This window comes from Bufo bufo, chromosome 3 (genome assembly GCF_905171765.1).
Source record: "Bufo bufo chromosome 3, aBufBuf1.1, whole genome shotgun sequence".
Taxonomy (NCBI): domain Eukaryota; kingdom Metazoa; phylum Chordata; class Amphibia; order Anura; family Bufonidae; genus Bufo; species Bufo bufo.
In genome coordinates, this window is record NC_053391.1 from 135,560,553 (window position 1) to 135,586,135 (window position 25,583).

At 46.7% G+C, this 25,583-nt stretch overlaps 1 protein-coding gene across 2 annotated transcripts in view; it reads left to right on the forward strand.

Moving 5' to 3' along the window:
- Nucleotides 1-25,583, forward strand: part of METTL27 (methyltransferase like 27) — a 107,835-nt gene that overhangs the window by 27,152 nt on the left and 55,100 nt on the right. For both annotated transcript variants that reach the window (XM_040423626.1, XM_040423625.1), the window contains exon 2: nucleotides 7,527-7,706. In XM_040423626.1, the coding sequence (XP_040279560.1) occupies nucleotides 7,587-7,706 (120 nt within the window). In that variant the 5' untranslated portion in view covers nucleotides 7,527-7,586. The remainder of the gene's footprint in view (nucleotides 1-7,526; nucleotides 7,707-25,583) is intronic.

The following is a 25,583-nucleotide window of genomic DNA, read 5'->3' on the forward strand; positions in this document are numbered from 1 at the left end:
TGCAATCTTGCCTGCCACCATACCTCATCATCTGGGGCAATAGACATTGCACCTTGTATAGACAATAGTTGGATGTACTCTAATTCATCCTTTGCACTCAGTAAAGAAAATTGTTTGTTGTTCTTCTACATCTGCCTGATTCCTTCACATCACCATATCACTGCACCAAACCCCATGGTACGATGGCCTGAGGGAGTACACCATGACTCATCTCATCAGGACCACTACCACTCCCATCCTCTGCACCTCAGGGGCTCACTGCAAAGTGCTTTTCCATTCATCTGCATGGCGTTGTTTTGGGGGCAAGCATATGACTTTCTGCAAGCCCCATTCAGATGTATGGAGCTGATTGTCAGTCACAGAAACTGACCTTCTGTTTAAGAGAATTGTCTAAAAAAAAAAATTGCCAGCCTTGCAATCTCTGCAGTCCTGAAGGTTTTATTTGGACACATATTTCCCCTGCAGCCTAAATGCGGTGTTACATGAATGAGCAACCATGTAATGTCCAGGCTGAAACTGCACTCCAGAAAGACGTCCAGTTAGATTTGCCCAGCAGCAGCCTCTCAATGGTCAAACGTGTAATACATGGATGGGCCAAGTCTCTGAGAGCAAATGGTGCTCTTTATTAGCCTCTCTCCCACACTGACTAATAGAGGGGGATTCTGAGAATGGGAACCTTCTCTGTGGCGTCCATATTTCCCATAAGGGCATATGGACAGATATTACGTCATAAGAATACATATACAGTACAGACCAAAAGTTTGGACACACCTTCTCATTCAAAGAGTTTTCTTTATTTTCATGACTATGAAGGCATCAAAACTATGAATTAACACATGTGGAATTATATACATAACAAACAAGTGTGAAACAACTGAAAATATGTCATATTCTAGGTTCTTCAAAGTAGCCACCTTTTGCTTTGATTACTGCTTTGCACACTCTTGGCATTCTCTTGATGAGCTTCAAGAGGTAGTCCCCTGAAATGGTCTTCCAACAGTCTTGAAGGAGTTCCCAGAGATGCTTAGCACTTGTTGGCCATTTTGCCTTCACTCTGCGGTCCAGCTCACCCCAAACCATCTCGATTGGGTTCAGGTCCAGTGACTGTGGACGCCAGGTCATCTGGCGCAGCACCCCATCACTCTCCTTCATGGTCAAATAGCCCTTACTTTCAAAGTTTTCCCAATTTTTCGGCTGACTGACTGACCTTCATTTCTTAAAGTAATGATGGCCACTCGTTTTTCTTTACTTAGCGGCTTTTTTCTTGCCATAATACAAATTCTAACAGTCTATTCAGTAGGACCATCAGCTGTGTATCCACCTGACTTCTCCTCAACGCAACTGATGGTCCCAACCCCATTTATAAGGCAAGAAATCCCACTTATTTGTCACGGAACCATGAACCAGACGTACAACAAGAGATAAGTGAAAATAAGAAGGCTTTATTGAAAATAAAGCTGTAAAGCAAAAGTCCAAACGGATAGTGAAACCGAGCAGAGTCTTTGCGAAGCCAGAGGTCAGGAACCAGAAGGGTAGTCAGACGAAGCCAGGATCAGGAACCAGCAGGGTAGTCAGACGAAGTCAGGATCAGGAACCAGCAGGGTAGTCAGACGAAGCCAGGATCAGGAACCAGCAGGGTAGTCAGACGAAGCCAGGATCAGGAACCAGAAGGGTAGTCAGACGAAGCCAGGATCAGGAACCAGAAGCAGCAGCAGTCTTAGAAGCATGTGAACACAAGAGGACCAAGCAAGGAACTGAAGCCACAGACCTCCTATATATATGAGCTAGGCATCCAGCTCCTCCCAGGGGAAGGAGGAGCCGCAGGGTGGAAGGCTACAAGAAACCCAGAAACCAAGATGGCCGCCAGCACATGTCAAACGAAGGAGAGCAGCAAGCAGGTAAGACCATGACAGTACCTCCCCCTCAAGGGCCCCTCCTCCGCAGAGCACAAAACGGTTTCTGAGGGAAGCGTGCGTGGAAGGCTCGGAGCAAGGCAGGAGCATGGACATCTGTGGAGGGAACCCAGGAACGCTCCTCTGGACCATAACCACGCCAATGGACCAAAAACTGCAACCGACCGCGGACCAGGCGTGAGTCCAGGATATTGCTCACCTCATATTCCTCACGATTGCCCACTTGGACCGGACGAGGCCGAGGAACCGAGGAAGTGAAACGATTACACACCAGTGGCTTCAACAGGGAGACATGAAACACGTTGGAGATCCGCATGCCAGGAGGAAGCGCAAGGGCATAGGCTACCGGGTTTACCCTGCGAAGCACTCGGAAGGGACCAACAAAGCGAGGCGCCAGCTTGGGAGTGGGCACTCGAAGGTTGAGGTTGCGGGTGGACAACCATACACGGTCTCCGACCTGGTAGGAAGGAGCAGGCGCTCGTCTGCGATCAGCCTGGAGTCTCTGGCGCTGCGCAGAGACCTCAAGGGACTTCTGGATCTGTACCCAAGAAGCACGTAGGACGAAAAGGTGATCCTCCACAGCCGGAATATCCTGGGGAGAGAATACCTCCGGTAACACGGCAGGTTGGAACCCATAATTGGCCATGAAGGGAGACGTCCCAGAGGAAGAGTTCACCGCCGTGTTCCTGGCAAACTCAGCCCAAGGCAGGAGGTCAACCCAATTGTCTTGGTGATCGGAGACATAGCAACGAAGGAATTGCTCCAAGGCCTGATTGGATCGTTCTGCGGCCCCATTGGACTGAGGGTGGTAGGCCGAGGAGAAGGAGAGATGAATCCCCAACTGGGAGCAAAAGGCGCGCCAGAACCTGGACACAAACTGACTCCCCCGATCCGACACAATCTCCTTAGGCAAACCGTGCAACCGGAAGACCTCCCTGGCAAAAATCGTGGCCAACTCTTGTGCAGAGGGTAACTTCTTGAGAGGAACACAGTGGCACATTTTGGAAAACCGATCCACAATCATGAGAATGACCGTATGGCCTCGGGATGCAGGGAGGTCCACAATGAAATCCATCCCCAGGTGTGACCATGGACGCTCCCCGGTGGCTATGGGTTGCAGAAGGCCCAACGGAAGGTGCCGAGGGGACTTACTCTGGGCACAAACGGAGCATGCCGCTACATATGCGGCAAAGTCGGAACGTAGGGAAGGCCACCAGAACAGACGTGAAACAGCCCAGGACAGCTGATTCTTTCCAGGATGCCCCGCGGTCTTGGAGTTATGGTAGGTTCGCAACAACCGAGTGCGCAACTCCTCAGGCACAAAACATCTGCCGTTGGGTCTCCCAGAGGGAGCACCAGATTGAGCCGCCAAAATCTGCTCACCCAGGGGAGAGGTCAGGCTGGTGCGAATGGCGGCCAGGATCTGATTCGGAGGTATGACCGAAGTCGGAATCGACTCCTCCCTGGACAGCTCGGAGTACTGCCGTGATAAGGCATCCGCCCTGATGTTCTTGGAACCGGGTAGGTAGGAGACCACGTAATTAAAACGTGACAAGAACAGAGCCCATCTGGCCTGACGTGGTGTCAATCTCTTGGCCTCAGAAAGGTAGGTCAGATTCTTGTGGTCCGTCAGGATGAGAACCGGAACCACCGAACCCTCGAGCAAGTGCCTCCATTCTTTAAGGGCCTGCACGATGGCCAATAACTCCCTGTCACCAATCTGATAGTTGCACTCCGCGGAAGACAGTTTCCGGGAGTAAAACCCACAAGGAAGCAGAGGACCCTCTGGTGTTCTACGCTGAGACAGAAGGGTGCCTACTCCCGTCTCAGACGCGTCCACCTCGAGGACAAAGGGCAACCCAGGGTTGGGATGCGACAGAATCGGAGCCGACACAAAGGCGGACTTTAGGGCCTCAAAAGCTCGGATGGCCTCGAGCGGCCAGACCTGGGAATTACTGCCCTTCCTGGTCAGATCCGTGAGAGGCTTGGCCAGCATGGAAAAGTCCCTGATGAACTTCCGATAATAATTGGCGAAGCCCAAAAAGCGCTGCAGGGAACGAAGACCACTGGGCTGGGGCCACTGTAAAACAGCCGAAACCTTCTCAGGATCTATGGAGAACCCCTCAGCGGAAATGATGTAACCTAAGAAGGTTACCTGGGATCGGTGAAATTCGCATTTCTCAAGCTTACCGAACAGCTTGTTCTCTCGTAACCGTTGCAACACTCGTCTGACATCCAGAATGTGGGCCTCCATGGATTCAGAATATACCAAGATGTCATCCAAATAGACTACCACACACTGCTGCAACAGGTCACGGAAAACATCGTTGATGAATTCCTGAAAGACTGCGGGCGCATTGCACAACCCAAAGGGCATAACCAAGGATTCGTAATGACCGGTCCTGGTGTTAAACGCGGTCTTCCACTCATCGCCCGCCTTGATCCTTACCAGGTTATATGCCGCCCTCAGGTCGAGTTTGGTAAAGACCGTGGCCCCTTTAAGGCGATCGAACAGCTCGGAAATCAAGGGTATCGGGTAAGCGTTCTTGATCGTGATGCGATTGAGACCCCTGTAATCGATGCAAGGCCTCAACTCACCGCCCTTCTTTTTCACAAAGAAAAATCCAGCCCCTGCCGGGGACGAAGATTTGCGAATGTGTCCGCGTGAAAGCGCCTCCCTCACGTACTCCTCCATGGCCTCATTCTCCGCTACCGACAGTGGATAGACTTTGCCACGAGGAGGAACGGCACCAGATTGTAACTCTATGGCACAATCATATGGGCGGTGCAGAGGTAGGGCAACCGCGCGCACCTTATCGAATACATCCCGGTACTCCTCATATTCAGGAGGCAACAGAGAGTCCGAGGAAGTACACAGCAACTTGACAGACCCATGGATGCAACTAGCCCCACACTGCGGTGACCACGAGAGGATCTCGACCGATCTCCAATCGAAAGTCGGGTTATGCTTCTGGAGCCAGGGGTACCCCAAGACCACCGAGTAGTGTGGAGACGAAATAACCTGGAGGCAGACCGACTCTCTGTGAACGGCACCAATGGCTATCCCCACTGGAAGGGTCTCATGAGTCACGTGTGGCGGCAGAAGGGGTCTGCCGTCTATCGCCTCAAGAGCCAGTGGGGAACCTCGAGCCTGCAGAGGAATGGAATTGGCGGCAGTGAACACACTATCAATGAACAAACCACCAGCACCAGAGTCCACCAACGCCTGGGTCGTCACCGAGCCCCCGACCCAGGAGAGGACAACAGTGATCAGTGGTTTGTCAACACGGGAAACCGGGGACGAGGAGACTCCACCCAAGATCTGCCCCCGACAGGATCTCAGGGTACGAGCGTTTCCCGGACGGTTCGGACATGCCAACCGAAAATGCCCACCGAGACCACAGTACATGCATCGGCCCTCACGTCTCCGGAGTGCCCTCTCCCCCTCGGACAGGCGAGCAAACCCCAGCTGCATGGGTTCACCCCCAGACAAGTCATCCCCAGGAGGCGTGGGAGGAGAGGGAGGCACGGGTGGGACAGCAAACGTAGGCACCAATCTGTTAGAAGACCTCCGCAGGTTCTCCTTAAAGGAAGGTCTCTCCCTGAGTCTGGTGTCAATCAAAATCAGGAAAGAAATAAGAGACTCGAGCTCAACTGGTAGGTCCTTAGCTGCAACCTCATCCTTCAAGGCATCCGAGAGACCATGAGAGAAAGCAGCGACCAGAGCCTCATTATTCCAGCCCACCTCTGCTGCCAGGGTACGAAACTCAATGGCGTATTCAGCTACGGATCGTGAACCCTGTCTGATGGACATAAGGAGCTTCGCAGCAGAGGCAGCACGAGCCGGCACATCGAATACCTTCCGAAGAGAAGCAACAAAACCGGAAAACTCGGCAACCACCGGATTGTTGTTCTCCCATAAAGGGCTGGCCCAGGCCAAGGCCTTGTCCGAGAGCAGCGAGATCAAGAAGCCCACCTTTGATCTCTCAGTAGGAAAGGCATGTGGCAGCAACTCGAAATAAATGCCCACCTGGTTAAGGAAACCTCGGCACTGAGTTGGCTCTCCCCCAAAGCGCTGTGGAAGAGGGGCAGAACCGGTCATACCCCGAAACACCGCAGGTGCAACAACAGGTGTCGGGGTAGACTCTGGCGCAACAACCGGAGCGGCAGTAGGAGCGAGCCCAGGAGCGACAACCGACCCATCGGCAACGGGAGCGAAATGAGCCGTGCGTTCAAGCAGGGTTTGCAACGCCACAGCGAACCGACCCAACAGGTGATCCTGCTGATCAAGTCTGGCAACCAGCGTGGGTAGCGAGGATGGCCCTGTACCGTCAGAATTCATGGCTTGGTCCTAATGTCACGGAACCATGAACCAGACGTACAACAAGAGATAAGTGAAAATAAGAAGGCTTTATTGAAAATAAAGCTGTAAAGCAAAAGTCCAAACGGATGGTGAAACCGAGCAGAGTCTTTGAGAAGCCAGAGGTCAGGAACCAGAAGGGTAGTCAGACGAAGCCAGGATCAGGAACCAGCAGGGTAGTCAGACGAAGCCAGGATCAGGAACCAGCAGGGTAGTCAGACGAAGCCAGGATCAGGAACCAGCAGGGTAGTCAGACGAAGCCAGGATCAGGAACCAGAAGGGTAGTCAGACGAAGCCAGGATCAGGAACCAGAAGCAGCAGCAGTCTTAGAAGCATGTGAACACAAGAGGACCAAGCAAGGAACTGAAGCCACAGACCTCCTATATATATGAGCTAGGCATCCAGCTCCTCCCAGGGGAAGGAGGAGCCGCAGGGTGGAAGGCTACAAGAAACCCAGAAACCAAGATGGCCGCCAGCACATGTCAAACGAAGGAGAGCAGCAAGCAGTTAAGACCATGACATTATTAAACCTGACAGGGCACACCTGAGAAGTGAAAACCATTTCAGGGGAATACCTCTTGAAGCTCATCAAGAGAATGCCAAGAGTGTGCAAAGCAGTAATCAAAGCAAAAGGTGGCTACTTTGAAGAACCTAGAATATGAAATATTTTCAGTTGTTTCACACTTGTTTGTTATGTATATAATTCCACATGTGTTAATTCATAGTTTTGATGCCTTCAGTGTGAATCTACAATTTTCATAGTCATGAAAATAAAGAAAACTCTTTGAATGAGAAGGTGTGTCCAAACTTTTGGTCTGTACTGTACATGATACATTTAAAATATTCCTCACATTCCTGAGGGAGTGAACATGATCTCCCTATTGTAATTGATAGAGACCACACATACAGCATCCATTTAAAGGGGTTCTCCAAAATTGAAAAACCCTTTTGACATTGCCAGGCAGGGTGACATGCCATCTACATGCACATCACCAATCAGTGGCCTTAGTGGTGGTAGTAGTCATGCCATACCTGCACACATCACCTATGAAGCCATTGTTTAGCCAACAGCAGAGAGATGTGTCCATAGGTGGCACGTGATACTTCTGGTCCAGTGGGAAGCAGAGGAGAAGGGAGCTTGTGACAGGTAAGGCTTTTTTAATCCTTGCACCCTGCCTGGCAATATCAAAAGTGATTCCTGGTCTTAGAGAACCTCTTTAACTTTAATACAATCATATTTTTTTCTTTTGCAGATAATTTTTGCCACACGTCTATAAGGACAAGAGAAATGCATCATTTGAAAGTCTAAAAACATGGCAGACTGTGGTAAAAGGCTGCAAGAAGTCAGGGATGTGATTGCTGCTGCTCACAAAGACTGTTCTGTCTTGGAAAAGCTGCAGTTTTACGACCAGTGGGCTACACAGTATGAAGAGGTAAGAGCTACACAGTATGAAGAGGTAACGCGGGGCAAAAGGGGCAGCTGCCCCGGGCCCAGTTGCTCCTGGGGGGCCCAAGGTAGCTGCTTCTTGAGCCCCGCAAGTGCTTTTTTTAAGTGCGGCGGCAGGCCCTCCCTATATGTTAAGTGCGGCTGCGCTCAATGTCATACTTCTTCCGCTCCGTACTTGCGGGCTGCCCAGGCGTGAGTTCGTTGCGCAATCCCGCGAGACCCGTGAACTCCCGCAGCAGTAAAAGCTGTTACAGTAACATATTATTAATCGCTAATGATCGCCATTTCCCCTCATTTCGTCATCAGTGACACATTACATGTGTGACCGGCTGGACAGGGGACGCAGAGGACAGGAGCAATAATAATCCTAATTATAATGGAAGCTACCCCCCCTCCTCCAGGGCTGTTTGCCTACAACACATCCCCTCCCCCGCTGCACAAAACACACACTTCCTCCCTCTTGTTATATTCACTGCTCCTCTCAATGGGACAGGAAGAAAGTGTTATATGACAGATTTCAAATGGAAGGTGGGGGGCGTATCAGGAGGAATGTGAGATATGACAAATGGACGAGTAAGGGATTAGAAAGCAGGGGTGCTGCAGCAATGAACATGACCTGAAATTACACCTTCTTCAAGTTACAAAGTGGAAGTTCTCTGCATCTCGCCTCTTGTATTACAGCTCTGTCTCTTTCACTTTACACTGCGCTGCAATACCAGACGCCACCCATGGACGGACAGGTGTGGCGCTGTTTTTCTCATCCTGTGTAACTCATTGAATAAAACTGAACTGGGACTGGGACTCTAATGCATCACAATCCCGTCCTATAACTACACAGTCCACACGGTGTATGTGGGCAGAATATTCCAGATTTCCGATCTTCTGAATCATGAGAGATAAGGCTGTTTGTGCAGGGAGGGAATCAGCGCCGGAGACCAAATACTACGGTCCAAACTGTAAAACATCACCTGTGCAACTATCGGAGGAATGGAAAGTCGCACCCATGACAAGTGTTTCCTAAAGAGATGACATTACATAGAATTAATCATATACCGTATACACGCCAGATTTATCATTAGCTCGAGTCAAAATAATGGAGTGAAAAAGCTGCAAATTTTTGCGCAATCACTAAAACTGCGCAAAAATTTGAGACTTTTATTGGCTCTGCACTATGCTTGCCAGTTTTCTGAAAGTGGCCATGTTTTCTTATGTAAATGAATCTCTAGACAGATTTACTATTGCGACAATTTAAAAGAGTCGCAAAAAAATTGCGCAATTTCACTCCAGTGAGGACCATGCTTATCTTATGCGACTTGTTAATAGAACATGTGACTTTTTCGTAAAGACGTGCGACTTTTGGAAAGCCGCTTATTGAAGGATAAACTGCTACCGTCAAACCACATTTATCACAGTATTAAGGACCATTAATAAATCTGACTTAGCCAGAAGTGACTTTGGACATATGTAAAAGTGGAGTAAGATGGATAAATCTGGCCCATAATATTACAGTTTGGGCAGGGCAGTGACAACCTCTCAGACATGATATACAGGCTGGTTGTCAGCAGTAATAGATGGAATAGCTGCTCCTGTAGTATAAGGTGTGTGGATCTCATGTCTGATCACAATGTAATTATATTACAATATCAGTGATGTCAGTAACAGGGGCGGGCTGTGACAACCTCTCACACATGATATAGAGGCTGGTTGTCAGTAGTAATGGATGAATAGCTGTTTTGCTCAATGATATCTTCCCAATCCAAATGATTTTCTTTACCCTCAACCCAACCACCCACTCATGTATTCCTCCACCATCTACTTTTTCATTAATTTGACCTCCTCTTCTCATGTCATTTTCCTTACTGTGACCCACTGCACTGATGTCTTCCTTCTCACCTTGACCCCCTACTTCTGACTTCCTCCTTACCTTGACCCCCTCTGCTTACTTATGCCTCCTTATATACAGTACTAGCAGAAGGACCTGGCTTCGCACACGGGTATATTTAATCTATTTAATTTCATGTTTCCGTGTGTCCTAAAAAGATATCAACAGTATCCCCCATAACAGTGACCTCTACAGTGCCCGCCCCTTTAACAATGACCTCCACAGTGCCCACCCCTTTAACATTGACCTCCACAGTGCCCGCCCCTTTAACAGTGACCTCCACAGTGACCGCCCCTTTAACATTGACCTCCACAGTGGCCGTCCCTTTAACAATGGAAATTATCAGGAGGGAATAACTAATAATCCTGCAGATGGTGTAAGCTAAGACCGGCTGGATTTATCACAGGGGCTCAGGCTGGATGATGAATGTGGTGCAGGGAGAGACACTTTTCTCAGACTACGTATATACCAGGGATGCTCAACCTGCGGCCCTCCAGCTGTTGTAAAACTACAACTCCCTCCATGCCCTGCTGTAGGCTGATAGCTGTAAGCTGTCCATGTATGCTGGGAGTTGTAGTTTTGCAACAACTGGAGGGCTGCTGTCAGGGGTTAGGAAGATAGAGAGGGAGTACACCCCCTCGACTGCCATTCTCAACCCTGTCCCTGCCTACCTGCACCACCCGCCCTAGGTGACGGGGCGCAACTGGGCGACGGACCCTGACCTGCGTAAGTGCCAGCAGAGAGGATAGAGACAGCGAGGGAAGCGGACAGCCAAACGAGAAGTAGCAACCGAGCAGACAGGGAGGTAGACAAACAAGGTACCCAGAAATGGGAAGGGCAAGGCGGGTCAATTAGCCGAGGTCAGTACGGCAGGTCACGTCAGTACAAGGGAGGAGGCAGAGACAAATCCGAGAGTGAGCCGAGGGCAAATCCGAGAGGTAGAGTCAATATCAAGGAGAAGGCAGAAGGGATGTCGGGAAACGAATCAAGGTCAATACCAGAGGTCAGATAAGATATAATAATAATCACACACAGCCCAAGAGACGAAAATCACAGGCAACCTGGGGCCAACAGGTTGCCTGTTTAAATAGTGGAGGGAAGGGGTCATGTGACGTGGCCAGCGTCACATGACCCCTCCTCCCTGACAGTAGCCGAGCGCCGAGTGCCTTGCTCGGCGCTCAGCCTCACCTGGTCTCTATGGTGACGGGGAATGCCGGCCGCTCCTGCAGGAGGAGTGCGGCCGGACGTACCGCATCCCCCGTCACCATAACGAATGTCCTGGCTGCCGCGAGATCGGGGATCGGCGGCGGCGCAGGGGACGAGAATCCCGCCGTCTGCGTCTCGTGACAGTACCCCCCCTTCCACGAGGGGCCTCTGGACCCAACAATCGTGGACAGGGTTTCTCAGGGTGTTCACTGTGAAATTTAGCAATTGACCTGGAAGCATGCATCCTAGACATAGGTACCCAGGACCTCTCCTCAGGTCCAAAACCTTTCCAGTGGACCAGGTATTGAAAGGAGTTTCTAACCTTTTTGACATCCATGATTCTAGAGATGATGAATTCCTCCTGACCCTCAACCTCCACAGGTGGGGGAGGTTTTTTAACAGGAACCACTGGTGACACATATCTCTTAAGTAACGACTTATGAAACACATCATGTATACGAAGGGAGTCGGGTAGTTTAAGTCTAAAAGACACCGGGTTAATGAAACGCGGAGAGAATTTCCTAGAACACTGTTTCAAAGAAAGATTCTTAGTCGACAACCACACTTATCGCCGAGTACAAAATTTACCCCCTTGGAACGTCTCTTATTGGCATTTTTACACTGAGTCTCCTGGGCCTTTTCCAGGACTGTGCACAGTCTAGAGGTAAAAGAATTTGCCTGTGGGTTGAGTGAAAATACAGAGGAATTAGAGCTAAAGCGAGGATGCAAACCACTGTTACAAAAAAAAGGAGATACCCCGTGGAAGAATTAACCCGATTGTTGATGGCGAACTCTGCCAACGGGAGGTATTTCACCTATAAATGTTGATTGTGCAATACATAGCACCTTAGAAAAAGCTCCACTGCCTGATTTAACCGTTCCGTCTGCCCATTGGTCTGTGGATGGAAAGCAGACGAAAAGGATAAATAGATGTCGCATCTTTGACAAAAAGCCCTCCAGAAACCAGAAACAAACTGAACGCCTCTATCAGAGACGATATTTTCAGGGACACCATGCAGACGTACCACATGTTCAATAAACAAAGATGCTAAGGTCTTCGCATCAGGGAGCTTACTTATGGGAACAAAATGTACCATCTTGCTAAAATGGTCAACCACTACCCAAACCACTGACTTCCCCTCAGAGGGGGGCAGGTCAGAAATAAAATCCATGGAAATGTGAGACCATGGCTTGCAGGAAATGGGTAGTGGTTGTAGTTCACCGGCGGGAAGTGTTCTCGGGGTCTTAGATCTGGCACATACATCACAAGCCAAAACATAAGACCGTACATCTTTAGACAAAGTGGGCCACCAGAAAGACCTCAGCAGCAATTCCTTAGTGGCAGCGATGCCTGGATGACCACACAGCACAGAGTCATGACATTCACCCAATAATTGAAAACGAAAACGCTCAGGAACAAACAACTTATCTACCGATGTTTGTGGAGGAGCAAGTTGCTGAGCCTGTTGAATCTCAGAGGAAAGATCCGCAGAAATTGCTGCCACAAAGATGCTTGCCGGCAAGATGGGTTCAGGAGGGGTGTCAGGAGGTTGGACGGCATTGAAACTCCAGGACAAGCATCTGCTTTAATATTTTTACTTCCTGGTCTGAAAGTAACTGAAAAGTTATAACGAGTAAAAAACAGGGCCCACCTGGCTTGCCTAGGATTAAGGCGTTTGGCCGCCTCAAGAAACACTAAATTCTTATGATCAGTGAGGACAGTAATACAGTGTCTAGCACCCTCTAAAAAATGCCTCCATTCTTCAAATGCCCATTTTATGGCCAGTAACTCGCGGTTTCCAATATCGTAATTTCTCTCCGAAGGAGAGAACTTGCGAGAGAAGAAGGTGCATGGTCTTAAATTAGTGAAGTTAGAAGACCCCTGAAAAAGGATGGCCCCCACACCATCCTCCGAGCCATCCACCTCCACCAAAAAAGGTTCCTCAGGATCGGGCTGAACCAAGACTGGGGCCATTTCAATTTTTTTTTTAGAGTATCAAAGGCCTGACAGGCCTCCAACGACCAGTTGACAAGATCAGAACCTTTCTTAGTTAAATCCGTAAGGGGCTCCATTTTAAATGAATGTGGAGTAAGAATATACCCGAGATAGGGAATCTCTTGAACTCCAAACACACATTTTTCCAATTTAACAGATGCAGCCAGCCAGTCGCAGGGGCAACACGTGAGGTGCACGGTGGATCGATGAGGGGCCAAATGATATAACACACAGTTCATCAGTTTACTCACGGTTAGCAGATAGCCTTCCTGGGCTGGCAGCTCAGTGTTGAGGTGGACAGCACGAAATCCTCCGGGGCACGCTCTGTGGTAGGAAGCATCAGCCAAGATGGTGGTTGAGGTGCCCTTGATGTTAGGGGTGCTTGTTGCGGCTGAGTCCCTTGATGGTTTTTGACGTGACGCCAGTACCGTTAATGGTGGTACAACCATAGGTAGTAATAATGAGGTAGACAGTGGTAAGATGCAACTCACAACTTTTACTTTGGATGTCTTTTGGTTGCAGCAGTACAAATATGCAGTCTTTAGATCAGCGGTTCTCAACCTAGGGGTCGCGACCCCTTTGGGGGTCGATCGGCCCTTTCCAGGGGGTCGCCTGAGGCTTCCTATTGTGGGTCGCCGCACAACGGCAGCAGCCCCTTATCCTCGCGCACAGGAAGTGATGTCCTATCACTGCCTGTGCTTGAAGGAGCCTGACGTCTGGACGGGTAAGTCGGGCCGCCTGTCTGCTGAGGTCCGAGTTTTTTCGTTAATGACACCGCCGCTGAGCACCACTGCCACCAATGATTTAATTGAGCCTGGCTAATTTTATTTTAATTATTTGGCTGAGCAAGGCTTAATTTATTTGGGGGGACATGAAGCACCGCTGATTTATTTATTTGGGGGACCCTGAGCACTTCTGATTTATTTATTTGGGGGACCCTGAGCACCATTGATTTATTTATTTGGGGGGGACCTGAAGCACCGCTGATTTATTTATTTGGGGGACCCTGAGCACTTCTGATTTATTTATTTGGGGGGGGACCTGAAGCACCACTGATTTATTTATTTGGGGGACCCTGAGCACCATTGATTTATTTATTTGGGGGGGGACCTGAAGCACCGCTGATTTATTTATTTGGGGGACCCTGAGCACCATTGATTTATTTATTTGGGGGGGGACCTGAAGCACCGCTGATTTATTTATTTGGGGGACCCTGAGCACTTCTGATTTATTTATTTGGGGGGGGACCTGAAGCACCACTGATTTATTTATTTGGGGGTACCCTGAGCACCGCTGATTTATTTATTTGGGGGAGACCTGAAGCCCCGCTGATTTATTTATTTGGGGGACCCTGAGCACTTCTGATTTATTTATTTGGGGGGACTTGAAGCACCACTGATTTATTTATTTGAGGGGTACCCTGAGCACCACTGATTTATTTATTTGAGGGGTACTGTGCGCACCACTGATTTATTTTTTAGGGGGTATTTGTAGTTTATTATTTATTTTAAAGCTATTTATTTGGTTTACAAATATTTTGTATTTATGCTAAAGTTCTGTGGTTATGAATGAATACTTGTGTATTTGAATTAACATTTGGTGTATTGGTGTCTGTGCGTGTTTTTGGTGGGTCATCATAACAGTAGCAAAATTAGTTAAGACGTAGCAAGGAAAAAAATGTAATGGTTGGGGGTCACCACAACATGAGGAACTGTATTAAGGGGTCACGCTTTAGAAAGGTTGAGAACCACTGCTTTAGATGATACAGAGTTAATTCTGCAAATCCACTGCTTTAGGCGGTTTAGGTTTCGTGGTTTTGGAGCAGTGGGTTAGGTGTACCTGGTTCCTTTAGATGTGCTGGATCCTATTCCTTGTCTTTCCCTACAAGCTGAATATTTTGGACAGGAAAACTCAACTGTCTCTTAGAAGTTTGGTGTGGCTCCCTGAAGCTATAAAACTTCCACCATGCAAAGGTATCTGTGGCCCTCAAATATGGCTCTTATCACCGATGAATTCCTAGGAATGCTTGTTTCTTTTCCAGGGAGGCAAACGCTTCTCCTACTGGTCAGGGATGCAAGTCTATAGTCCGGCCACAGAAGGAAAACGCTCTTCTGCGCCTCACATCTGAGTATCACCTCCTAGCGAAGTTGGCTCCACTCACTAATCTGTGTTATGAAGTCTTCACTCTATCTTTCCTCCCACTAATCTGATCTGACTACCTCAGATCTGCTCTCCTCTGAACTACATCTTAATCTGCCAGAATAGGCCTGACCTAGGTATATATAGGACCTGAACTTTATCCCCATCTAGTGGTGGGATGTATAAATTACACCTAATAGGCTTGTTAACAGGGATTTTACAGATAAATACATACAAAATTATACATTACAACCTAGTGCTTTTAATACTGTAAAAAGTGCTTTTAAAGCAGTGCCCCCACACACGTAGTGGGACGCTGCACAGACAGATGATTCTCTCTGAGGATTTTAAGAACCGATCTGATGTGAGACACATGAGAATCCCAGTCAGGTGAAAAGACAAGAATATCATCGAGATAAACAATCATAACTTTGCCGATAAGTTCTCTAAAAATGTCATTCATGAAATTCTGAAACACAGCTGGGGCATTGCAAAAACCGAATGACATAACAAGATACTCAAAGTGTCCCTCTGGAGTATTAAAAGCAGTTTTCTATTCATCTCCCTCCTTAATATTAACCAGGTTATAAGCCCCTCTCAAATCGAATTTAGAAAACCACGAAGCACCCAAAATCTGGTTGAAGAAATCAACGGGATGGAATATTGATTTCTAATAGTGATTTTATTCAAATTTCTATAGTCAATGCAGGGCCTGAGACCGCCGTCCTTCTTTTTACCGAAAAAGAATCCTGCTCCCAGGGGAGAGGTGGAGGGCCTAATATGTCTCTTCTTGAGACTTTCCTGGATATAGTCATTCATGGCACTGCGTTCAGGACCAGAAAGATTGTAAATTCGTCCTTTAGGAAATTTGGACTCGGGAACCAATTCAATAACACAGTCATAAGACCTATGGGAGGGAGAGCATCGGTCTCAGTAGTGGAAAAAACATCAGAATAATCAACAATAAAGTGAGGTATAACATCTGATGAAACCCCAGCTTGAACTACAGTTAAGCAAGAACTTCAGTTGGGCCCCCATTTCTCTAACTCTCCCGAACTCCAGTTAATGACCGGGTTATGCTGCTGAAGCCAGGGCATGCCAAGGACTACCTGAACAGGAAGATTCTCTAAAACAAAGAAAGAACATTTCTCTGAGTGGCAGATCCCTACAGACAGGGTAACCTCCGGAGTACAGAGTTTTACCGTGCCTCCCAGCAGGGGGGTAGAATCGATGGCGACCACCTGGATCGGGGTGGACAATTTTAGTACAGGGATCCCCATCTGTACAACAAATTTGAGATCAATAAAACTAAAAGCTGACCCTGAATCCACAAAAGCATTTCCTGACCCCTTTAAGACCCCAATGGCAATTGAAACCGGCAACAATAGTTTGCTTCTTACCACCTCCGGGAGTACCTTGTCCTTGGATCCCTCTGACTTGGAGGATTTTCCAGAAGGAGGAGCTTTAGGACACTGACGGACCCAGTGGTCGGGATCGCCACAATAAAAACAAGAGCCCCGACGACGGCGTAGTTCTCTTTGCGTCATCCCGAGCTGCAAGGGCTCGTCCAAGTGGGCCTCCATCTTAAGTTCGATAGGGGAAGCCTCAGGTTTAAGAAGGGTATGAGGAGAAAACAAATGCTCCTGCTGTCTTTCTCTAATTCGTCTATCTAGTCTGATGGCTAGCATTATGGTCTCCTCTAAAGAGTCAGGACAGGGGAAAAAACCCAGCATATCTTTAAACCTCTCAGTCAAGCCTGCCCTAAACTGACATTTGAGCGCTGGTTCGTTCCAGCCCGAGGGAACGCACCACTTGTGGAACTGAGTAAAATAATCTTCCACGGGACGATCCCCCTGGGTACATCTGGCCTTAAGATTAGATTCTGCCACAGAGGCTTGGTCAGGCTCATCATAAAGAACCCCTAACGCCTGGAAAAAGAGGTCATCAGAATTTAGAGAAGGGGAATCAGGCAGCAAGAAAAAGGCCCACTCCTGGGGGTTTCCTTGAAGCAGAGAGATGATAATACCAACTTTCTGTGGGTCAGGACCGGAGGAGTGGGGTCGTAGTCGGAAATAAAGTTTGCAGCTTTCCTTGAAAGCTAAAAAACTCCGGCGGTCACCCGAAAACCGATCGGGTAATTTAATATGTGGTTCCGGCGGGAGCAAGAATGGGTGTTCGGACGGTCTCCTGTACCTGTAACCTCTCCCCTAGTTCCTGCACAATTTGAGCAAGACCCTGCACATGTTCGGTGAGGCTCTGTAGAGGGTCCATGCTAATTTGGCCTGTGATTCTGTCAGGGGTTAGGGAGATAGAGAGGAAATGCACCCCTCGACTGCCACACTAAACCCTGTCCCTGCCTACTTGCACCACCCGCCCTAGGTGACGGGGCGCAACTGGGCGACAGTCCCTGACCTGCATAAGTACCAGCGGAGAGGATAGAGACAGCGAGGGAAGCGGACAGCCAAACAAGAAGTAGCAACAGAGCAGACAGGGAGGTAGACAAACAAGGTACCCAGAAATGGGAAGGGCAAGGTGGGTCAACTAGCCGAGGTCAGTCCCGGAGGTCACGTCAGTACAAGGGAGGAGGCAGAGACAAATCCGAGAGCGAGCCGAGGTCAAATCCATGAGGTAGCGTCAATATCAAGAAGAAGGCAGAAGGGATGTCAGGAAACGAATCAAGGTCAATACCAGAGGTCAGATAAGATATAATAATAATCACACACAGCCCAAGAGACGAAAATCACAGGCAACCTGTGGCCAGCAGGTTGCCTGTTTAAATAGTGGAGGGAAGGGGTCATGTGACGTGGCTAGCGTCACATGACCCCTCCTGCCTGACAGTAGGTGAGCGCCAAGTGCCTTGCTCGGCGCTCAGCCCCACCTGGTCCCTATAATGACGGGGAACGCCGGCCGCTCCTGCAGGAGGAGTGCGGCCGGACGTACCGCGTCCCCCGTCACCATGACAACCGGGACGCCGAGAACAGGAGAGCGCAGCCGGACGCAGCGAGTGTCCTGGCTGCCGCGAGATCGGGGATCGACGGCGGCGCAGGGGAAGAGAAGCCCGCCGCCTGCCTCTCGTGACAGCCGCAGGTTGGGCATCCCTGCTCCATACCAATTACTGGTTGGCTTACTGTGAGACAGATTTTTATGCAAGAATTGTGGTGCAATTTTGGTGCAAAATTACGCATCTTGGGTCCCTTTCCTGTTAAGCTCCACCAATTTCCACTAATCTCCACCTCCTTGTCCAGCATGTCAGAAAAAGTGTAGAAATCCTAGATGTGCCAAACTATGCCAATTTGTGCCACTTTTTACACAAATTTCTGCTGCAGATACATTAGTAAATGTGGGTCACTGTATTTTAATGTGAAGTCTTATCTGAGACTAATATGATGTAATCCAGATGCTGGTAAATATCTGGGTCGTGAGATCAATAAAATGGGCTAATTTGGCAGCGAGAGGGGAATTGATGGGTAAGCGCTTATCCTCTGACGTATTTTCTGGAAAACAAGACATCCATATGTTACACTCAAAGAGCAAGTATGTTCTGACTGATGGAGGGATTCACCCCAATCTGTACAGGATTCATCATATGGGACAAAACAAGTCAGCGTGCTATGTTTTCTTGTCAGGAAAAATGCTGGGTTTTCTAATGGAAACCAGATCCTATTAACCCCTTAGGTACATAGCCTTATTTCACCTTAAGGACCAGGCCATTTTTTGCTAATCTGACCACTGTCACTTTAAGTGCTGATAACTTTAAAACGCTTTGACTTATCCAGGCCATTCTGAGATTGTTTTTTCGTCACATATTGTACTTCATGACACTGGTAAAATGAAGTTAAAAAAAAATATTTTGTTTGCATAAAAAAATACCAAATTTACCAAAAATTTTGAAAAATTTGCAAATTTTCAAGTTTCGGTTTCTCTACTTCTGTAATACATAGTAATACCCCCAAAAATTGTGATGACTTTACATTCCCCATATGTCTACTTCATGTTTAAATTATTTTGGGAATGATATTTTATTTTTTGGGGATGTTACAAGGCTTAGAAGTTTAGAAGCAAATCTTGAAATTTTTCAGAAATTTACAAAAAACCAATTTTTAGGGACCTCTACAGGTCTTAAGTCACTTTGCGAGGCTTACATAATAGAAACCACCCAAAAATGACCCCATTCTATAAACTACACCCCTCAAGGTATTCAAAACTGATTTTACAAACTTCATTAACCCTTTAGGTGTTGCACAAGAGTTATTGGCAAATGGGGATGAAATTTGAGAATTTAATTTTTTTGCCTAATTTTCCATTTTAACCCATTTTTCCACTAACAAAGCAAGGGTTAACAGCCAAACAAGACTGTATCTTTATTGCCCTGACTCTGCCGTTTACAGAAACACCCCATATGTGGCTGTAAACTACTGTACGGCCACACAGCGGAGCGTAGAGTGAAAGGCGCGCCGTTTGGTTTTTGGAAGGCAGATTTTGCTGGACTGGTTTATTTACACCATGTCCCATTTGAAGCCCCCCTGATGCACCCCTAGAGTAGAAACTCCATAAAAGTGACCCCATCTAAGAAACTACACCCCTCAAGGTATTCAAAACTGATTTTACAAACCTTGTTAACCCTTTAGGTGTTGCACAAGATTTAATGGGAAATAGAGATACAATTTCAAAATTTCACTTTTTTGGCAGATTTTCCATTTTAATATTTTTTTTCCAGTTACAAAACAAGGGTTAACAGCCAAACAAAACTCATTATTTATGGCCCTGATTCTGTAGTTTACAGAAACACCCCATATGTGGTCGTAAACTGCTGTACGGGCACACGGAAGGGCGCAGAAGGAAAGGAATGCCATACGTTTTTTGGAAGGCAGATTTGGCTGGACTGTTTTTTTTTTTACACCATGTCCAATTTGAAGCCCCTCTGATGCACCCCTAGAGTAGAAACTCCAAAAAAGTGACCCCATTTTAGAAACTACGGGATAGGGTGGCAGTTTTGTTGGTACTAGTTTAGGGTACTTATGATTTTTGGTTGCTCTATATTACACTTTTTGTGCGGCAAGGTAACAAGAAATAACTTTTTTGGCACAGTTTTTTTTTTTTGTTATTTACAACATTCATCTGACAGGTTAGATCATGTGGTAATTTTATAGAGCAGGTTGTCACGGACGCGGAGATACCTAATATGTATACAATTTTTTTTATTTATGTAAGTTTTACACAATGATTTCATTTTTAAAACAAAAAAAAAGTTTTAGTGTCTCCATAGTCTAAGAGCCATAGTTTTTTCAGTTTTTGGGCGATTATCTTAAGTAGGGTCTCATTTTTCGCGGGATGAGATGACTGTTTGATTGGCACTATTTTGGGGTGCATATGACTTTTTGATCGCTTGCTATTACACTTTTTGTGATGTAAGATGACAAAAAATTGCTTTTTTTACACCGTTTTTATTCTTATTTTTTTACGGTGGTCACCTGAGGGGTTAGGTCATGTGATATTTTTATAGAGCCGGTCGATACGGATGCGGCGATACCTAATATGTATACTTTTTTTTATTTATGTAAGTTTTACACAATGATTTCATTTTTGAAACAAAAAAAATCATGTTTTAGTGTTTCCATTGTCTAAGAGCCATTGTTTTTTCAGTTTTTGGGCGATTATCTTGGGTAGGGTACGATTTTTGCGGGATGAGATGACGGTTTTATTGTTACAATTTTGGCGTACATGCGACTTTTTTGATCACTTTTATTACCTTTTTTGGGAAGTAAGGTGGGCAAAATTAGAATTTCATCATAGTTTTTTATTTTTTATTTTTATTGCGTTCACCGTTCGGGTAAAGTAACATGACCGTTTTATAGATCAGGTCGTTACGGACGCGGCAATACCAAACATGTGTAGGGAATTTAATTTTTTTCATTTTTAATCAGTGATAAATGTGTTTTTTGATTTTTACTTTTTTTTCACTTTTTTTCACTTTTTTTTGACCCAGACCCACTTGGTTCTTGAAGATCCAGTGGGTCTGATGTCTGTATAATACAGTACAGTACACTATATAGTGTTTTTTACTGTATTTTACTTACACTTTGTCTGAACAGATCTCTGCCTTTAGCACAGCAAAGGCACAGCAGCCCCCTGATGGGAGAGGGAGGGAGCTCCCTGAGCTGTTAACCTTTTCCATACAGCGGTCCGTGTGGACCGCGGTATGGAAAGGGTTAAACGGCTGACATCGCATCACAGATGTCAGCCGTTTATACCAGGGTGTCAGCAATGTGCTGACATCCTGGTATACCCACTGGCCACCAACAATTAATTCAATGGGAGGCCTCCCGCACCGCCCGCACCGCCCACAACCCCCCCTGCACCTCCCGCCGCCATCAAATCATTTAGGGGTGCAGGGGGGGTGAAACATATATAGTTTAGGCATACTAAAGTTTCTGATCCCCGCGGTCTGAATTGACCTGCGGTTTGTTGCGATCACCGACATGGGGGGTCACGGGACCCCCCCGGGCATTTAGCCGAGGTGCCTGCGCGGCGGTGATCAGAAATACACAGGGCGTACAGGTACGCCCTGTGTCCTTAAGTACCAGGTCATAAGGGCGTACCTGTACGCCCTGTGTCCTGAAGAGGTTAAGGTCCGTTCACACAGCAGATTTTGACCCTGTCAAAATTACTTTAAATGCTGTGGACCTGCTCGCAGCTTATACCACTGAATGGAGCTAAACCACGAACGGACATCTGCAGCAGATTCAAAAGGTGTCTGTACAGACACTGAACCAAGAGAGGACATGTCCCTTCTTGGAACAGTACCAGTTTTAAACTGCCGACCCATGAACTGCAGTACTGCCTCTGCAACATGCCGCCCCCCAGGGTCGATCATGTCCCAGGTTTTTTAGGAATGTCGAGTGGTGTGGTGCGGCCTTAATAGTTTCTGTGTGTGTCACGGTGCTCCTACCTGGATACCGTCGATCCCCAGGGTTAGACTCCAGAGCAATAAGTAGCAGAGTGTAGGAATGGTAGTGCAGGGGTAGTATAACTCCAATTGAGAACAACGGGGAGTCAGACACCATGCGTTCGCAGGTGGAATTTGGGTACAGCATCTGCAACAAAATTCCAGTGGAAAATTCTGCTGTGTGGACAGGTCCTTTTAGTCAGTGCAGTCTGTCAAATGGCATCCATTTTTGGCCTCTGTGTAGGGTGGCCAGACATCCAGTTTTAGGCCGGACAGTCCGGTTTTCATGCTCCCTGTCCTTCGTCCGGCGCAGGGCCTGAACGGACACAGGGATGTCCATCCTTTCAGTAGCGCACGATCAGACAGCGCAGTGAGCTGCAGCAACTGACTGAAGCTTCTCTCTCCCCCAGTCAGTCACTAGAGCCCGCAGACATGGCTCCGTGTTGCTGACTGAGGGGAGAAGAAGCACCCCGGCTGCCCCCAGCTCACCTTCCATTCAGAAACTTCTTCTCTCTCCTCTCCCCCCGTTTTTTCCCAGTGGGTGGTGGGGGGGTGGCTTCACAGAGGTGGGGTGTGGCTTCACAGAGGTGGACATGGTTTATTGGTTTGGGGGTGTAGCCAGTGAGGTCTGGTTTTCTAGGGTGAAACCAGTGGCCACCCTACCTCTGTGGCTCCCATTAAGGGTCCTGAGTTCAAGACCCGGCAGTTTCAATCTAAAAGAGGAGACAGCATACAAGTTAAATACACAAAGTTATCCCAAAGCACTGTCAGAATGCTGACAGTGCTTGGGGATACTTCCTCCCCCCACTCATTGTCAGTGCTGACTTCACAAATGGGTTCAGCTACAGTGAAATCATGAGACCCAGAAAGTAGAGCAGGGACTCCTAAAAACACAGGGAAATAACTGCAAAAATTCCTGTTCTGCATTATATAGATTACTATTACTGTCTAATATAGAGGTAAAATTAGACTAAACAGTCTAAAACTGCACTAAAGTTATCAAAGTGGCTGGATAATAAAATTGGTTCAGTTTATACCACCTATTGGATAGGTTACTTTATGCCTGAAAAGTGCACCAAAATTTTAGGCATTTTCATTACAAATTCTTGCACTTTAACCACTTAAGGACCACAGGTTTATACCCCCCTAAAGACCAGGCCCTTTTTTACAAATCGGCACTACACTACTTTCACCGTTTATTGCTCGGTCATGCAACTTACCACCCAAATGAATTTTACCTCCTTTTCTTCTCACTAATAGAGCTTTCATTTGGTGGTATTTCATTGCTGCTGACATTTTTACTTTTTTTGTTATTAATCGAAATTTAACGATTTTTTTGCAAAAAAATGACATTTTTCACTTTCAGTTGTAAAATTTTGCAAAAAAAACGAGATCCATATAGAAATTTTGCTCTAAATTTATAGTTCTACATGTCTTTGATAAAAAAAAAATGTTTGGGTAAAAAAAAAATGGTTTGGGTAAAAGTTATAGCGTTTACAAACTATGGTACAAAAATGTGAATTTCCGCTTTTTGAAGCAGCTCTGACTTTCTGAGCACCTGTCATGTTTCCTGAGGTTCTACAATGCCCAGACAGTACAAACACCCCACAAATGACCCCATTTCGGAAAGTACACACCCTAAGGTATTCGCTGATGGGCATAGTGAGTTCATAGAACTTTTTATTTTTTGTCACAAGTTAGCGGAAAATGATGATTTTTATTTTTTAATTTTTTTTTCTTACAAAGTCTCATATTCCACTAACTTGTGACAAAAAATAAAAACTTCTATGAACTCACTATGCCCATCACGAAATACCTTGGGGTCTCTTCTTTCCAAAATGGGGTCACTTGTGGGGTAGTTATACTGCCCTGGCATTCTAGGGGCCCAAATGTGTAGTAAGGAGTTTGAAATCAAATTCTGTAAAAAATGACCTGTGAAATCCGAAAGGTGCTCTTTGGAATATGGGCCCCTTTGCCCACCTAGGCTGCAAAAAAGTGTCACACATCTGGTATCTCTGTATTCAGGAGAAGTTGAGGAATGTGTTTTGGGGTGTCTTTTTACATATACCCATGCTGGGTGGAATAAATATCTTGGTCAAATGCCAACTTTGTATAAAAAAATGGGAAAAGTTGTCTTTTGCCAAGATATTTCTCTCACCCAGCATGGGTATATGTAAAATGACACCCCAAAACACATTCCCCACCTTCTCCTGAGTACGGCGATACCACATGTGTGACACTTTTTTGCAGCCTAGGTGGGCAAAGGGGCCCATATTCGAAAGAGCACCTTTCGGATTTCCCAGGTCATTTTTTACAGAATTTGATTTCAAACTCCTTACCACACATTCGGGCCCCTAGAATGCCAGGGCAGTATAACTACCCCACAAGTGACCCCATTTTGGAAAGAAGACACCCCAAGGTATTCCGTGAGGGGCATGGCAAGTTCCTAGAATTTTTTATTTTTTGTCACAAGTTAGTGGAAAATGATGATTTTTTTATTTATTTTTTTTTTCATACAAAGTCTCATATTCCACTAACTTGTGACAAAAAATAAAAACTTCCATGAACTCACTATGCCCATCAGCGAATACCTTGGGGTCTCTTCTTTCCAAAATGGGGTCACTTGTGGGGTAGTTATACTGCCCTGGCATTCTAGGGGCCCGAATGTGTGGTAAGGAGTTTGAAATCAAATTCTGCAAAAAATGACCAGTGAAATCCGAAAGGTGCTCTTTGGAATATGGGCCCCTTTGCCCACCTAGGCTGCAAAAACGTGTCACACATCTGGTATCTCTGTATTCAGGAGAAGTTGAGGAATGTGTTTTGGGGTGTCTTTTTACATATACCCATGCTGGGTGAGATAAATATCTTGGTCAAATGCCAACTTTGTATAAAAAAATGGGAAAAGTTGTCTTTTGCCAAGATATTTCTCTCACCCAGCATGGGTATATGTAAAATGACACCCCAAAACACATTCCCCACCTTCTCCTGAGTACGGGGATACCAGATGTGTGACACGTTTTTGCAGCCTAGGTGGGCAAAGGGGCCCATATTCCAAAGAGCACCTTTCGGATTTCACAGGTCATTTTTTACAGAATTTGATTTCAAACTCCTTACCACACATTTGGGCCCCTAGAATGCCAGGGCAGTATAACTACCCCACAAGTGACCCCATTTTGGAAAGAAGAGACCCCAAGGTATTCGCTGATGGGCATAGTGAGTTCATGGAAGTTTTTATTTTTTGTCACAAGTTAGTGGAATATGAGACTTTGTATGAAAAAAAAAAAAAAATCAGCATTTTACACTAACTTGTGACAAAAAATAAAAAATTCTAGGAACTCGCCATGCCCCTCACGGAATACCTTGGGGTGTCTTCTTTCCAAAATGGGGTCACTTGGGTAGTTATACTGCCCTGGCATTTTCCAGGGGCCCTAATGTGTGGTAAGTAGGTAAATGACCTGTGAAATCCTAAAGGTGCTCTTTGTAATATGGGCCCCTTTGCCCACCTAGGCTGCAAAAAAGTGTCACACATGTGGTATCGCCGTATTCAGGAGAAGTTGGGGAATGTGTTTTGGGGTGTCATTTTACATATACCCATGCTGGGTGAGAGAAATATCTTGGCAAAAGACAACTTTTCCCATTTTTTTATACAAAGTTGGCATTTGACCAAGATATTTCTCTCACCCAGCATGGGTAT